The sequence below is a fragment of the Pseudonaja textilis genome, chromosome 1, assembly GCF_049901715.1.
Source record: "Pseudonaja textilis isolate UNSWEBS1 chromosome 1, rPseTex1.2, whole genome shotgun sequence".
In the NCBI taxonomy this organism is placed as follows: domain Eukaryota; kingdom Metazoa; phylum Chordata; class Lepidosauria; order Squamata; family Elapidae; genus Pseudonaja; species Pseudonaja textilis.
The window spans coordinates 70,909,641-70,925,927 of record NC_141990.1 but is presented as its reverse complement, the minus strand read 5'-3'; the positions used below and the strand labels follow the sequence as shown (position 1 = coordinate 70,925,927).

General features: G+C 41.3%; 1 protein-coding gene across 1 annotated transcript; it reads right to left on the bottom strand.

Annotated features, from left to right (window-relative positions):
* Nucleotides 1–539: 539 nt before the first annotated feature.
* Nucleotides 540–10,890, bottom strand: RHOU (ras homolog family member U). The gene is made up of 3 exons (XM_026705184.2): nt 10,282–10,890; nt 7,540–7,598; nt 540–2,153 (listed from the first exon to the last, which is right to left on the bottom strand). Exons 1-3 carry the CDS (start codon nt 10,586–10,588, stop codon nt 1,698–1,700), a joined length of 822 nt encoding a protein of 273 aa, XP_026560969.1. The 5' UTR covers nt 10,589–10,890; the 3' UTR covers nt 540–1,697.
* Between the last annotated feature and the right edge of the window lie 5,397 nt (nt 10,891–16,287).

Below are 16,287 nucleotides of genomic sequence, written 5' to 3'. Positions count from 1 at the left end.
TTCAGATGTTATAGTGAAATGTAGTTAGTTTATAAACAAAAGTTAATAATTGGGTTATTTTATCCTAGCACATGAATGTATCTATCTATATAAAAAAGAGAGCCATGTGGAAAAAGAATACTTGAAATCAAGGCTCATCCAGGAATGATAAAGAATTATTTCTTAAGTTCAAACATAGGTTGATCATACTTTAAATGCAAAGGGCTACATCAAAAGCAAGGAAGAAAAATTAGACAGAAAAAACAAGCTACTAAAGTAGCCCAATTATAGTTTAAATTAATCTCTGTATTGCATTACTTAATTAGAACAGGAATCCCCAAAACAGATGTGCAATTACATAATAAATCTACAACAGTTCAGATGCAGTTTAGTTTAATCTATTGCAAGGAAAGGCTCTCTTGGTTTTGTTTTTCTTTGCATGGTCCTAAAGTCACCCAAGCCACCAAAATAAGTGGCATTTAGCCAAAGTTCAGTTTATTCAAATATGGAAGACCAAATAAAACTTGTACAAAAGCATGTCCTCCAAGTAGTTATGAGCACTGGTAAATCAGTGTTTGCTATCATTTATTGCTACATGAACATTGCCGGTAAAAGATTTGGCATCTTTTGAAGGAAAGTCATTTCCCAACAACTACGCACATTTACTCAGAGTAAATTTCCTGACTTAAAAAAAAATAGAACTTTCTGGAATTTTGAACAGATGTTTTTTTTTTTTCATTCCAGTTTATCTTACATGAGCAAATATTATTTCAATGACACAGATTTGTGATACCTGACTCAGCAAAGAAGACTAAAAATTAGTTGAGATTATCTTATGGCAAAAAGTTTCCATGTGAATTTAAACAAGATTTCCTCAGATTAGAACCTTTCATGTTATAGATTACAACTGACCAATGGTAAGTCAGACTAGCCCTGATTTGCACCGTATTTCTGCAGATATTGATGCCTCTTTGAATAAACTGTCATATATCCTCTATAAATAGAAAAGAAGCCCATTGCTATTCAAAATATGATTTCTTCTTTTTTCCAAGCCAACAAGCATGCGCATTTCATGGTGTAAAAGGGATCTGTCAGTCGGGGTATACAAGGAAGATACAATTTTGCACAGCTGCTCTATTTGTTATGACATCCCCACACTGTGCATGAAGTAGGCATATCGTTTTTAAGAAAAATATATCAGATTCACGTGCAGTTTCTGCTAATTTAGCTGCACCATGTACATTTCAGAAATGGGCTGAAGCCTACAAGACTAAAAATGCAGGCAGGGAAATTCTCTGTTTTGAGCCAAATGTCCTAAGAGGCACAGTTTTAGACATCCACTTGGAAAACAATAATTTGACTAGGTGGTAGTCCTCACGCTCGTTGTGCAGACGTCTTAGGAGAACCCTTCCTACACCTGTATACAGTGAATTCATGGTTCAACTTTCAGTTCCAAAGTGTAGGCCCAGCGGTACTCAACAAAGAAACTACCACTAGTGGGAAAACCCTCAGTTTGGTCAACCTCAGCTTCTCAGCTCACGCTCTTCTCCATCTCCTTTGGAAAGAGATAATTTTAGCAGCATGTTTAGGGGTAGATCTTCACTGTGCACTCTGGAATAGAGAAAGATTCTCAGCCAAAGTCACCTCAAACCGCCCTCAGTGATTAAACCACCATTTCCAAGGCCTTTGTAAAACAAAAACAAAAAAATCCCTCCACCCTATACAAAACAACAATATTTTTTCCACCAGGACTTGGAGAGGTTTTTCATCTTGTCTGGAGTCCTGTTTTTGGATTTCTTTGGCTGTTGCTGAGTATCCGAGTAGTGAATGCCAGCCACAATGGCTGCATCAAAGACTTCTTTGAGGTTTTTCTGAGTCAGAGCGGAGCACTCGATGTAAGAGGCGGCTTTTATTTCCTCGGCACACAGCCTTGCGGCTTCCTCTGCCACAGGCTTCTCTTTGCATTTGTCAAGCTCAATGAGTACTTTGACGTCTTCTCGGAGGTCCGATTGGGTCCCGACGAGAATAATAGGGGCCTTGGGGCAGTGACATCGGATTTCAGGGACCCATTTCTCGGTCACATTCTGGAAAGATGAAGGGCTCACTACACTGAAGCACAGCAAAAAGATGTCTGTGTTGGTGTAGCACAGTGGGCGGAGCTTGTCAAATTCATCCTGTGTGAAAATAAAAGTAAGGTGAATAGTAACTTTATAGAGTAAAAAAAGGGTCTTTCTATGTTCCCTAAAAGCAATGTGCAGGATACAAAGTGGGGGTTTTCCTTACTGATATATAGCAAAATCATTCTTATCAGCTACTAAATGAGCACAAAACATGTTCTATAAAAATAACAACCATAATTGTTTTGCAAGGGAGAGCCATTCCCATCCACTGTACCAAGGTGGCATGTAGCAAGTTGTCTGAATGTTGGCTCAGAGAGAAGGAAAGAGGACATGGAAGGCAAAAATCCCTGAACAGAGAAAACTAACAACTGTAGAGGAAATTACAACTCCATGACACAATTTTATTTTTGCTGTTTCATATGGAAAATTATTTAGTTGTGCACTGTGACACAACTACTGGGCAAAACCTCAAAGAGACTGTCCCATGTGGTTCCACAATAGAGAAGTGAGCGCACAACCAGGTACAGCATTCAGCATCACCATTAGCTGGCAACCATATTTGGAAAACAGAATTGATTCAAGGGATTGGCTTTGCTATGATGCAACCTTTGTTCATTCATTTCAAAGAGGCAGCCTTTTAACAGAAGGCAGGAACTATTGTTGATGTTGGGAGAACAGAAATTACAGGTGGTTCTCATGATCTGTGAGGCCATATACCCATGGTGCATATGTACGGTTGTTGAATGTACATTTCACCTATTGTGGTTGATAGGTGTACGTTTCACCTATTGTGGGCTTTCCCTTGCTTTTTGCTACTTTATGCACATGCAAAAAGTGTGTGTGTGTGTGTGTCAGTCAGGGTTTGACATACACACAAAGTATTTATTAATGTCTTGTTATCCATGATCATGAGGTGAGAATGGAACTCCCCTCCAAGACCGCAAGGGTAACCTCTGTACAATATGGATTGAATACCTATATGAATTAGAGAAAATGGAAGAACTAGAGACCTTCATGAACTGAAGAATCATAAAGTATTAAAAGTATTAAAAATATTTGAATTGGAAAAAAAAACACTGCCATATATAATCACATTCAATTGAAGAAGACTTGCCTGACGTATCTCAGGGATCAAAATCATAAAATGGCCATAAACTGCCAATGCAAAAGATATTTAATGCCATGGCACAAAATTTGTGAAGGGGTCATATCTATGCTACTGTTTGTTGTCTTTTTAATAGTTGCTTTGGTGAAGTTAATTATTAATGGACTATTTTAGCTTTTTACACCACTCCAGAACCACTTTGATAAGGGATGGTGGGGACAGAGAATGAATAAATACACAAACACCAGACAAATTTTGTTTCAGCTTAAATCTGTTACCTTAAACTATATCATAACATTTATAAATTAATTAATAATTAATAATTAATTAATAATTATTAATTATTTTAATTTATTATTTAATCTAAAGAGAATAGCATGCTATTATGATCCATGGGCATGAGATTTATCAATAGTGTCCTTTCCACCCTCCTTCCTTTAATGCTTTGGAGGTAGCAAACTGAATGTCTGCATAACTAAGGCCTGCATATATAGATCAAATAAATTGAATAAATCAGAATTCTGGAATTTAAGTTGACTCAAAACATATTCCTTGAAATACAACTGCTAGGATTGCATTTCACATTGAGCCATTGTTTTTTTTTTTTTTTTTGTGGACAAACCACCAGGGACTGCTTCTTTCATACAATAAATGTTAAAATAAGCTCTGGTTACCCACACTCTTGATAAAATTATAGTTTAACATAAAATTTGAAACAAGCCAAAATGAATTTTGTATCTGGTGAAGTATTGGCTCAAAATTAGTGCTCAAACCTTGGATGACTTTAATTGTTACTATTACAATGTGCACTTATTGCCACTGTAACTGGGTCTGTCCCTCTTGCCTCTGATCATCAACTTCTCCCTAGAGCCAGCTGATTGAGGAATTCTGGGAATTGAAGTCCATAAGTCTTAAAAGTTGCCATGGTTGGAGACCCCGGCCTTAGACCAAATGTTTCTCTACCCCCACCCCAGATCATGTGGCTCCTTAAAGAGACAGCCACAGACAAACCATGCATGCCCAAACTTAATCTGAAGCATCTTTTGCATCCCAAGAACAACACTCTTCTACTAGTCCATATTTACTTATCTTTCACTTCTCTGCACAGGGGAAATTTGTTTGTTTGTTTGTTCATCCATCCATCCATCCATCCATTTTTATTGAATAACAAAGAGTTTTGCTACTGAAGACAAAGTTGCTGGAAATTTGAAACTAATTTCTGGCAAATTTGACACACCAAGGGAAGAATACAGCATCCAAAAATCATGTTGATAATACAAACACCTGCTTTAGATTAATATTTACTATTGCCTTGTATTGCAATGATCTGCACTAAAAATAACCCCTTATACTTTCCTTCCCCAACTTCCTGCTTCAATACAATGAACGTTGTCTTATGCTCCATTTTGGAACTCTTTACACAATACGCTTTTGAAAAAGCTTGGCTTTTCTTGTTAGATCCGAACTCAACTTTCTTCTTGGAAAAAGAGAGATCTCAAAACTAAAAAGGGAACAGCCTGATAATTATACAAGTTCCAAGAGCTTAAAGTCGAGGAAAGTAAACAGAGGAAAATATTAACATGGCAACAATGGCCTCCTGAAGAGGTAGGATTTGTCTTTTGTGCTGGTATTTTAATTAAAACCCAGCAATGTTTGTCAGAGGGCCTTAAATTAACACGTGCAAAGAACAAACAAACACTCTCTGAAATATCCCTCCTGTGCCAACATTTTGCTGCCAAGGTGGAACTTGTTTATCGATTTACAAAGGGTTTTTTTGGTGGTTTGAGGTTCATATTTGAAAAAAAAATACAGATGTGCAGCCCCCTTTTCACTTGAATTAATCTGCAGGAAAATTGAGATCTAGGTTTCATTAGCTCACTTATTTGACAGATGTAACTCCAAGAAAACAAAGAATAAAACAAAGCACTCATCTCTTGGCTAAGGAATCACGCATGTGGGGTGCCATATGGCAGCCATGTGTCCCTACAAGGTTTGCCGTTTTAAATAATTGCATAATTAGAAATCATGTTATGCGTCTTGCAGTTCAGGGGAACAATTGTAAATTTACACAACCGAGGAATAAATGGAGAGGTCAGAGCAAGGTAGAAATGTGAAAGCCCCTAGATAATCAAAGGCTCTTGTCTCATCCCTTATCATCACCAAACACACTCTAGAAACAGTCTTGCTTGACAAAAAAAATGGCATTAACATCCATAGTTCCAAGAGGCTTTCTAAAATCCAGGGGGAAAAGGTTACCAGGGTCTATAGCTGATGCTTCCTCTGACTTGATTATCTGATGTCAATCAGAAATAGTAAAATAAGTGTTATTTCTTACAATGCATGTCCCACCATGCTCATCATAAAATTCCAGGTGATTTTTTAGTCATTAAAAGGCAGTGAAACGTACAATCTGAATCACCCCTGAAAATTTCATAAAAACCATACTAAAAAAAATCCAGTCTCCACTACTTAAAAATCAAGATAACGACTAGCACTAGACTCCAAACCTTACAGAATAACAACATTGTAACTACCTTTCTTTATAACTAGGGGTGGGGGGATAGTCTCAAGGGAAGGTGTTTCCCCCAGGCAGGGACAGTAACTGAGCAAACCTGTTAAATTGGAAATGAATGCAGTGCCTGCAAGAATCTTATTATTGTGCTCAAGTGGTTCTTATGTGTCACCAGGTGTGCAGCAACAGTTTCCAAGTAATCCTGAAAGGGAGTTCTGGGTAAAGCACTTTGCATTAATCCAGAGGTCTCCAAGCTTGGCAACTTTAAGACTTGTGGACTTCAACTCCCAGAATCCTCCCTGGGAGTTGAAGTCCACAAGTCTTAAAAGTTGCCAAGTTTGGGGACCCCTGCGCTAATCTGATCTTGGAATAAGGCTATTTGAGCCCCTCATCCTGCAAACGTCTTCCATTAAAAGCACAGGAGCATTTTGGTAAGAAAATAGGAAGCACAGACAGCAGGCAAGGTTTAAGGACAAAACCCAAGGTTCTACTCTTTGAAGGACTTGAAGTCATATATGAGAGTCAGTTCGATGCAGTAGTTAGGGCACTAGGCTAGATATTGGGAGAGTGCTTTTTGGCCCTCTAGCAGGGTGACTCTGGGTCAGTCACTCTCTTTCAGCTCAAGAAAGAAAACAGTGACAACCCAATTCTGAAAACATTGCCAAGAAAACCGCAGGAACTTGTTGAGGCAGTTGCCAGGAATTAAACCTTCCTCTAAGAATGGATGGAGAGAGACAGAGAGACAGAAAGATCTCCATTACTGTTGATGGACATAAGTTTCCAAGACAGAGGAGCACAATGTAGCCCTCAAGGCTTGACTGGACCTAAGAGACCTCCAAAGTTTGTTACTGAACTCTAATATGTCATGTATCGGAAGAGGAAAATGTTTTAATGCATGACCCAGAGGGATATCACAATCACTTTTAATTCTAACTGGATATAATTGAAATGACCCTAGCTTAAGGTTTCTGTCCTGTTCCTATCCACTTTTTGGGTTTGAAAGCGAATGTAGCCTTCAGCCTAGAAAATGTTATGCAATCCTGCTATAACTCCAGCACACCAATGGCCAGCAAGGAACAAAAAAGCTCTTTCTCTGGATTCTGAATGGTAAATAGTGTCAGGCCCATATGTGCCCACAGGTACAAGTTCATTCTCTGCACTCTTTCTCTACCGCACTAATACATCTCCCACATACCGCATGCTTTCTTTCACACATGACACTCTTGCAAACCAATGAAGCAACTTTTCCTCTTCCCGAGGATATGTCGCTACCATATCCCGTTCAGGGAATGTCACTGTCTGGTGACAAAGAAGCCGTTATTACTTTGGGCCCTCAGGGAAACAAAAGAGCCACTTCCCAGCCATGGCTCAAGGAGCGAATGTGGGCTCCGGGGCTCCTCATGTCACCCTGGGAAACTGTCTGGGACACAGCGGCACTGCTCCCAGGCTATCACCACGGCAACCCAAGTGCCCAGCCAAAGGCTGCAGGTGAAGGTTCAGAAAAGCAGGCCAGGAGGTGGGCAAAATTAAGACAGTTCCTCAATGGCAGCTGCAAGAAGGTGGCGAAGGGTCTTAGGGCAAGTCTGACCTGGGAAACCAATGTGCCCCAGGGAAGCCCCTTCCCCCAAGGTTAAGGACTTCTGAGAATCTAGGAAGGTGGGATCTTTTAAAAGGAATCCAAGCTTGATTTTTTTTTTCCATCACAGATTTGCAGATGTGTGCTGATATATATGTGCGTGTGTGTGTGTGTGTGTGACACATATACTCACATACACACACAGCAGGAAAACCACTGTATCAATTATGTAAGCAGCTTTACTGACCTGCCCGGCTGTGTCACAGAGTTGGAGTCTCACTGGTCGGCCATCTACAGACACTACAGCTGAAATGGAAGGAAGTGGAGAGTCAGAAAAACTTTTACCCGTGAAGGAAGAATTACATCTGTCCTCCCTTGAATCATTTACCTTTGGACCAGGTTTGAGTCCACTTTAACAGCTTGCAGAGCCCCAAGTCAGCTTCTTCTCCCTATCCTCCCCCACTATTCCCAACAATTCCTGGGTTTACACAAGCCCTTCAGGGCTTCCAGTTTTGGTTACAGAGCAGAAAATTGGGACCGAAAGACATTTGCCCCCATACAAAAAGAGAGTTGTCCTAAACACAAAGGAGGATTTTGCTCTGCAAACACTCTCTAAACATGCTTGAAGATTGATTGGGGGAGGGGTCAGGTTCTGTTTTAAAAGCTTACAGACTGGGGAGCTCCTTCCCCAATGCTTTAAATCACAAAGGAGACAATACAAATATTTACATATTTCCCCTGTGGAGAAATCTTCTCTTATTCTGCTGTTGTTCTTTGTGGGTTAAGTTGAAGTCTGCCCCTCTCCCCACACCTACCCCTTATTCAAGGCTAAAGCTTCTCTCTGGGCACTTAAGAAATATGATTGATAATAAATAAATAGATGTTGCTTTTGGTTACTCTATCAATCTGCAACACTGATAGCAAAAGTGTGCCTTTCAAGTATTTAGAACAGCAGTATACTATACTATAAGAATAAGGCAATAGATGTAAACTCTCAAAAGCTGTACAAAATTGTACAAGTCAAATATTTCATTGGGAGTTTTTAACTGGTGAATTATAACAAACCACAACAATAGAAAAATATATACACTGGTGATTATACAATGATTTTTTTTAAAAAAACTAAATACGGTGATTAAAATAAACACGAAAAACAATGAATACAAAAGGTAAATTTTCCATTGTACAACCACAAGTTTACAAAGCTTATTATTTGGGAGTAAATTTCGCTAAATTCGAAGGAACGTATTGTCCAGTAAACTTAAAAGTGGCTTACAGGAAACAGGGCAATTTAGAGAACAGATAACGAACTCCTATTTTATATTTCCACAAAATTCCTTGTATTTTCACATCAGGTCAATATAAGAGTGCACGTCCTCCAATGCTGGCTGGAAAAACATGTTCCTGCACTGAAAGAAATACACACGAAACTCCCACAGTTGGAGCCCTCTATTTACTGTTCAGTGTTTGCTTTCAAGCACATAAAAGCTCTCTAAACCTTACAGAAAAGATTCAACTTAACACAGATACCGGCCTGGGGGAACCACCTTTTCAGAAGAAAAGTCAAGTAACAATGAAATATCTTTTTCCAAAGACAAGCATGGTGAGCCGGTGTTTTCAGAGCACCACCTTTTTTTTAAATTAAATAATTAGGGAAGTTGTCAGGGGCAATGTAATTACAAACATTCACAAAGCAGGCAGCAGAAAGCTTCCCCCACAATGGTTTTCAAGAAAAAACAAAAGGAAGTCTAAAGTAACCTGATGGGAAGAAGGGCAAGTAGGAGTTACCCTGTGTCTTAAAGGATAAGGATTATTATGAGTTAGCCCAAAGGATTTCCAAAGCAAGAAAGAAGGGCAATACTCTAGAAAATAAAGGAATAAGAAACCCAAGGCTAGACAACAGAGTGTAACTTCCCTGACCCTGAGATAACAGAGTAACACAGTTGAAAGGTCTAATCCAACTCCCTGCTATAGAAGTAGATAAATCTGAACTATGCCAACACACCCAAATTATTCAGTTTTATATGCTGTATCACACCTGCACTCCCTCTGGCAAGGATTAACAACATCCCTAAAGATTCTGATTTTAATGCAGTTAACAAGTTACTAGTCCTCATCACTGGAACTAGTGGAAAAATACAGATTAGGAGCGCATATTCCAAAATGAACTACAAAAAGAACACTTATTTTTTAATGTTGGGGGGAGGCAATAAATTCCCCTAAATGGACTGAAACTTCCCAATAAATGAGGGAAACATCATGCTAACCTCATAGTTTTAACAAGTGGCATATATATATGTGTGCCCATTTCTGACCTTCACTCTCGTTGATCCAGGCGAACAGATATGGCTGGTTTTGCACACGCGATTGTGTTGCGAGTCCTTGTTGTTACCGAATTTAACACCGGTAACAACAAGAACTCGCTACATAATCGCGTGTGCAAAACCAGCCGCATCTGTTCGCCTCTTAACTCCTGGATCAACGAGAGTAAAGGTCAGAAATGGGCTTGCCCGCCTTAAGGGAGAGAAGGAAGGTATCGTCTGCACTTCCAAAGGTTGGACAAACGACTCTCGCCGCTGCTTTGCACGCCGGCGTCTTCTCCAGGCACAGAAATGTGTGTGGCCTGCGCGAGCTTTTCTTCCCAGCACTCTCCCTCCCTTCCCCCCGACGTGAAAGAGCGATCAGGCCAGGCCAACCTTCACTTCCACGCGGACTTTTCCCTTCAGTCCGCGGGCACCGCCCCTTCCCCGAGCTGGAAGATTCAAAATCAAACCAGAGGAGACGCCGCCGAGCAAAAGCGGTCGAGGGAAAGCCGGACCGTCGGCTCGATCCCGGGCAGAGCTGAGATCGGGAGCGAGCGGAGGATAGGGTGTGTGTGTCTGTGTGTGCGAGCTCTTCCAGAAGAGGAACCGGAGAGCCGAGAAAACGCATGAAATGCTTTCATGGAAAATCCCACCGGGAACCGTCCCGTCCCAACCGACTGATTTACCTGAGAAATTGTCGAAGGCGGTAGGGATGTATTCCGTAGGGTAGCCGTTGGTGGTGTAACTCACCACCAGGCTGGTTTTCCCCACCGCGCCGTCTCCCACCAGCACACACTTGATGCTCCGCCGGGGCTCCGCTCCGATGGCTCCGGCCCCACCGCTCGCTCCAGCCCGGCAGCGGCTCCCCAAGGCAGCCCCCAGCGCCGCCGCTCGGCTGCTGCGGACCCGACGCGGAGGCACCGGAGGCACTTCGCAGCCGCCCGGCAGCGGCTTGCTGATGTAGCCGCTTTCGCCTTCTTGCTGCGGCGGCATCCGCCCGGCTCCGGTGCGGGAGAGCCCCAAAGACAAGGAGATCCGCCGAGCCACAGCCGCGGAAGGCAGCGGCGAGAAGCGCCGGGAGAAGCGATCGGGTCGACGGGGTGGGGTGAGGGGCGTGGGGGCAGGAGACGCGCCTGCTGGAGAAGAGAGCTTTTTTCCCAGACTCCCAGCCCCCGAAGCCTGCCTTCTTCCCGATCTCGGCAAGCTCCGGCACCTCAGACGTGCGATCTCTCGCTCCTTCGGCAGCAACAGCGAGCACAGCAGCCTTCGCTCGCGGGAAGACGACACGAGCAGCCAAAGGGATCGATCGGCCGCCAGATGACATAATCCCGAGAAAAACGAGCCAAAGAGGGCGGGCCAGGCCGGGACGGGCGGGGCTTGTCAGGAAGAAAGGACTTGGCCGGAAGGTGGCGCTCCAAATCACAGCGCCGCTCGACCGCGCGGGGTTCAGTTAAAGCGCGAAGAGGAGGCGAGGTCGCGGCGTGGACGCCCTCAATCCGGGCTGCGAATCTGGCCTCTGCCCATTGGCTTCTTTTCGAACGTTGACGACAAAATGGCTTATCTCTTCTGGCTGGACATTCCACCAAGGCCACGTAAGCCACGCCGCCTGCGCTGCTGGCCTTCGCGCCATCTCTTCGTTCCAGGCTTTTAGAAACGAGCAAAACAAACGAACTGCTCTTTCCGACGTTTCTTAAAACTTCGATTGTTCTTTCCGCAGTCGTTTCTTCGATCTCGGTTCCTTTTTTGGGGTGGGGGGGTGGGGTTGTTTTGTTTCTTTTCCATTTCCCCCGTAAGTCTTTTTTTTTTTTTTGCACGTAGCTTCTCTTTCTTCTTCCAGAACAATTATTGCATTCTTTTGGAAGAGGTAATCGATTTAAGATCGTTGCTACTGTAGGAAGTTAGCACCCACCCACTCTCCTAGAAAATCCTAGGAAATATTACAAAGGCAGAATATTTCCTCTAAAAAGAGTAGAAACTCAGAAGCAGAAACTCACCTTAGAAGCAGAAGCTCACCCCCACCTTTGTTAATGGTGGGCCATTAAGGCCTGGGCCAGAATACTTTACATAACAAAGATCTCCAGGTAAAGCTATAGCAATTGCTCAAAAGCCCTTTCAGGGCATCATGCAGCAAAGCTCAACCAAGCCTGGAATTCAGGACGGCCTACAGAGTTGCCCCTGGGAGTCTGACAACTGATCAGAATACAAGCTCCAATTCAAATCCCAACAGAGGGTATAAACCCCAGGCACTCTCAGCACCTCAGCCCTTTCTTGATCTCTTCCTTCAGCTTGAAGCATGTGGTCATCCTTCCTTTTCACTCTGGAGCCCCAGGCCACGTGGTCCTGATATCAAACCTTCCAAACAGCCTCCATGTTTCCAGTGTCTTTTTCCCCACTTGGAACTGAACCCAGAAGGATATTTCTTCCAACACTACAAAAAAATAATAATATTAAAACTTACAACACTCCTATTTTATATTACCACAAAATTCCTTGAAACAACACATTAAGGTGTAACGCTTATTTACGGAATTAGGACTTAAACACCCTAAACTTTCTAACATAATAAAATGTATTTTGGAGATTTTTTGGCCTGATGCTAGTAGCTCAAGCATATTTTCTAAGAACTAATATAAATCTCATTGAGGTTACCCTTCTGGCGACAGGATTTGGAATACTTGCTATATAGTGGTGTTGAGAACTCTGATATTCCAGGATTGACACACTAGTAGTATAAAGAAGTGTAATATGTGTGGGTGGGTGTGTCTTAGAGCAGGGGTCTCCAACCTTGGCAAAAATTTATTCGGGTTAGGGGAGTTGAAGTCCGCCAGGCTTAAAGTTGCCAAGGTTGGAGACCCTTGTCTTAGAGTAATAGGTAACCCTAACTATTCTAATGTATGTTAAATAATCGAGGAGCAAATGTGCCTGAATATCAGTGCTTCTTTCTCACCTGTCTCCAGTTCTTTTAAGACTTTGCATTTTTTAAATTGATTGCAGGTCAACTTCTAGTATGCAGGTTTTTTGGCAGTAATGCCAAATTCATTTGCTATTCCCTTATTGTCCATGTTTTCAATCTTTGCTGTTCTTTGCTTGTAAAAGTCTTCCATCAAAATGCTGATTTTACCATCCAAGTCCCATGCTAAGACAACCAATCCTGACTTATGTCCATTCCAAAAGTTAAGCAAAGCCAATCTTGGTTAATAGTAGAAGGGAGACCATTTGGGAAATCCAGGGTGGTAGGCTAGATTGTAGAAAAGTTAGGGGGATATCTGAAAAGGTAATGGAAAACCACTTTGCTTGGGGTTTAATTTTCTGTTTCAAGAAAACTAAATGGTTGTGTACAGGTATTGACTAGAGTTCAGGTTCCCTCTCTCATCTGTACACCCAAATGGGTGTGCAAGTATGTATACTTTTTAATGAAAATGTCATAAAGACTTTCAAAAGGGCATGGATTAGTGAATTATATTAGAAATATTTATGAATAACATTTAAATAATGTTTTCTGTTCTCTTGCCATCATAGTCACAGAAAGTGCAGTAGAACAGAAGAGTGAATTGCAAATGCAAAAGAAAATGAACTTTCAGAAGTTGAGAAATTTCCAAATAAGCATTTGATTAAACCGAAATCAATTGATTAAACCGAACTCTCACCAATCATACTATAGTTTGGTGTGTGTTTTAATTAAGCCACTAAATTTAATGGGTTTTCCACATTTCCCTTCCAAATGTATGAGACTACAATTCCCATTGTTCGTTGCCAATGTCCAAGTCTAGAATAAAGAATTAATGGAATAAGGGCATGATTATCTCCAGATTGTCGCCAGGTAGACTATAGGAAATTGACACAAAGGTTGCAGTAGAATTGTTTGCAAATGTTGGGCATTGGGGCTGCTATAGTCTACCCATTTTCTGATTAGCAGAGGTGTGTTTCAGATGAGATTATATCTTCTCTGAGACTCTGGCTGATGTTTACCATCTAAGAAAAGAAACAAATAGTAGTCTATCTTGCTGCTATTGCTTATCTTGGTGAGACTTTTGCTGACTGTTTCATCTACCATGAGCTCAGATGCCAGAAATTTTGGTGTTCATACTGGGAATTATGCAAATATCACGAACTACATAAAGCACATCACATTTAGTGACAAAAGACAGTTTTATAACTCCCTCATTATTCCCATTACAACATATTTGTCAGTGGGGAAAAATGCACCACCATAGAGAAAGATCATTCATATAGAAAAGGTTAACTGATCTTTTGGTTAAATAAATGATTTTCAGAATCCCATTGTGTAGAAGCAAAAATAACTGCAGAGATAAAATTACTTAATGAAATGATTGCGGACTATAGGCAAAACGTTCTGTGTTCATTTTTAAACATGTAGTCTAAGTTCAGCTTAAGAAACATGAGCATTCAACTTGTTCTTAAATGTTCAGAGTTGCTTTATTCTTCTGTGGCCAGTATTGAACTGTAATGTGTCTTTCAGAGTACAGTACACTAGTCTTTTGTTTAACAGGATGATCAACTAGCTGTTGTGCAACACCCCCACCTTTTTCCCCAGTACAGTATCAAGTTAAATCATTTTCTTGCGATGGTGAAATTAAAGAGACTTTGTTGGCGACATGACATTTCTATACTGTACAACGAAAGGCCTGTTTATGTGTAAGAATTATAGAACTCTTTCTGAAGATTTCTGAATACTGTACTTGAACCTTTGGTATGAACAATACATAGAAAGAAAGAAATGTGATTCAAATTTAGGGACAGAAGCCAGAAAACAAATGATCAGGTAGAATCAAGGGAGTTTTTTAGGTTCAGTTATAGTTATAGACTAGGATTTATATTTGATCTCACTTCTAATGTTAGATATGACTACACTGGTTATGGATTGTTCCACTGCTTATGTGGCAAGCACAGATTAGATATGAAGTGCAGTCAGAATAGAACTCATTAATCACATATTAATTTGTAATAGGATCAGAACATCCTGCCGATTGCTTTCTCTGTATTGTTACTAGTGTAAGTTTACAATACCTTTTGTAAACTTAGCATAGATCACTTCTCCATATTTTTCACTAAGATTATATCACAAAGTTTTAAGTATTTGTTAGAATCCCTGTGTCTGAGGTTTTTTTTTCCTGTTCAGGAAAAATTGTAAGGAGAGCTTGTAGCTTTTAACATTTAAGAATTTGAATTAGGAATCTTAATATATTTCTATTGAATTACTTAATTATTAGCTATTCACTACAATGACAAACACAAAAACAGAAGAATATTTCTTCTTTCAAAACTAGCAACCTCCATCAATTTATAATGAACAAAAAAACCACAACAATTTACAACAGTAGTGTGTGTTGGCTTGTCTCCATCTTTGGTGAAATCAAGTTGCAGTTTGTCCATGTAATAACATCAATACTAGATGAAAAGGTAGGTCATATATTTTGTGGACTGTGCTTCTCAAAATTAACTTCTGAATTTTATAAATGCTTTGTTGTACTGGAATTTATGGATTATATGCTGTTCAGTGTGTGGTTTATTGATTCATAATCAGACTTTTGGGGTTTGTACAGTTTAGTCAAATATGCTTGCTTGAATTACAGTTTTACCATTATATTATTGACTTTGCATCCACAAGAATTCCTAGGAACACAACACTGAGATGTATTCCCCTTCAAGTCTTGTTGTGTTGCCCACTTCTGAGAGGGAGGAGCAAAGAATAATGAGAGTGTACACCAAGAGTGTATACTCCCATCAAGGTGTGAATATCACCTCAGCTGCCAAGCTGAAGCAAGCAGACACCTATATACCAGATCGTAGCAATATAAGATAACAAAGGCAAATTAACACTGAGTGACAATGGCGAAAACAGAATTTCATGCTTGTGCAGAAGGAAGGACTGAAAACTCACAGATATTTTACCAAGAAAATTATATGAATAATGTCCTAGCTCTCTTGAAAAAAAGGAAAAGTCTGCAGTTCTGAGGAAAATGGAAGGAGAGAGAAGAAAATGACAATCATAGAATCACAAGGCTGCAAGGGTTCTTGTAGGTCTTCTAGTTCAACTCTCTGCCCAAGGAAGGAACACTTATACCTGTGATGGCGAACCTATGGCACTTGTGCTATAGGTGGCATGCAGAGAGCCATTTGTGCCAGAATGCGAGCCCCAGCCAAACCTACCTGCACTACACATGTGCGCACCTCCCAGCTGATTTCTGGCCCGTTTGAGGCCATTTTCGCCCTCCCGGAGGCTTGAGGGAAGCCTCTAGCTTTGGAAGGCTGAAAAACAGGTCTTCTGGAAATACCGGAAGTGCCTGTTTCAGCCTCCGGAGGGCCTCTGGAGCTCGTGGGAGGCTGTTTTCACCCGTCCAGAGGCTCGAGGGAAGCCTCTGCAGCCTCAGGAGGCTGAAAAATGGGCCTTCAGGAAATACTGGAAGTGCTGAAATGGGCCCATTTTTAGCCTCTCAAGCCTCAGGAGGCCAAAAAAAAAATGGGCCTTCCAGAAATACTGGAAGTGCCAAAATGGACCTGTTTTCAGACTCTCAAGGCTCCAGGGCAGCGAAAATGACCTCCCCCGGGCTCCAGAGACCCTCCGGAGGCTGAAAATGGGCATTTCTGGGATTTCCAGAAGGCCCGTTTTTCAGCCTCCCAAGGCTGCAGAGGCTTCCCTTGAGCCTCTGGGAGGCCGAAAAAGGCCTCAA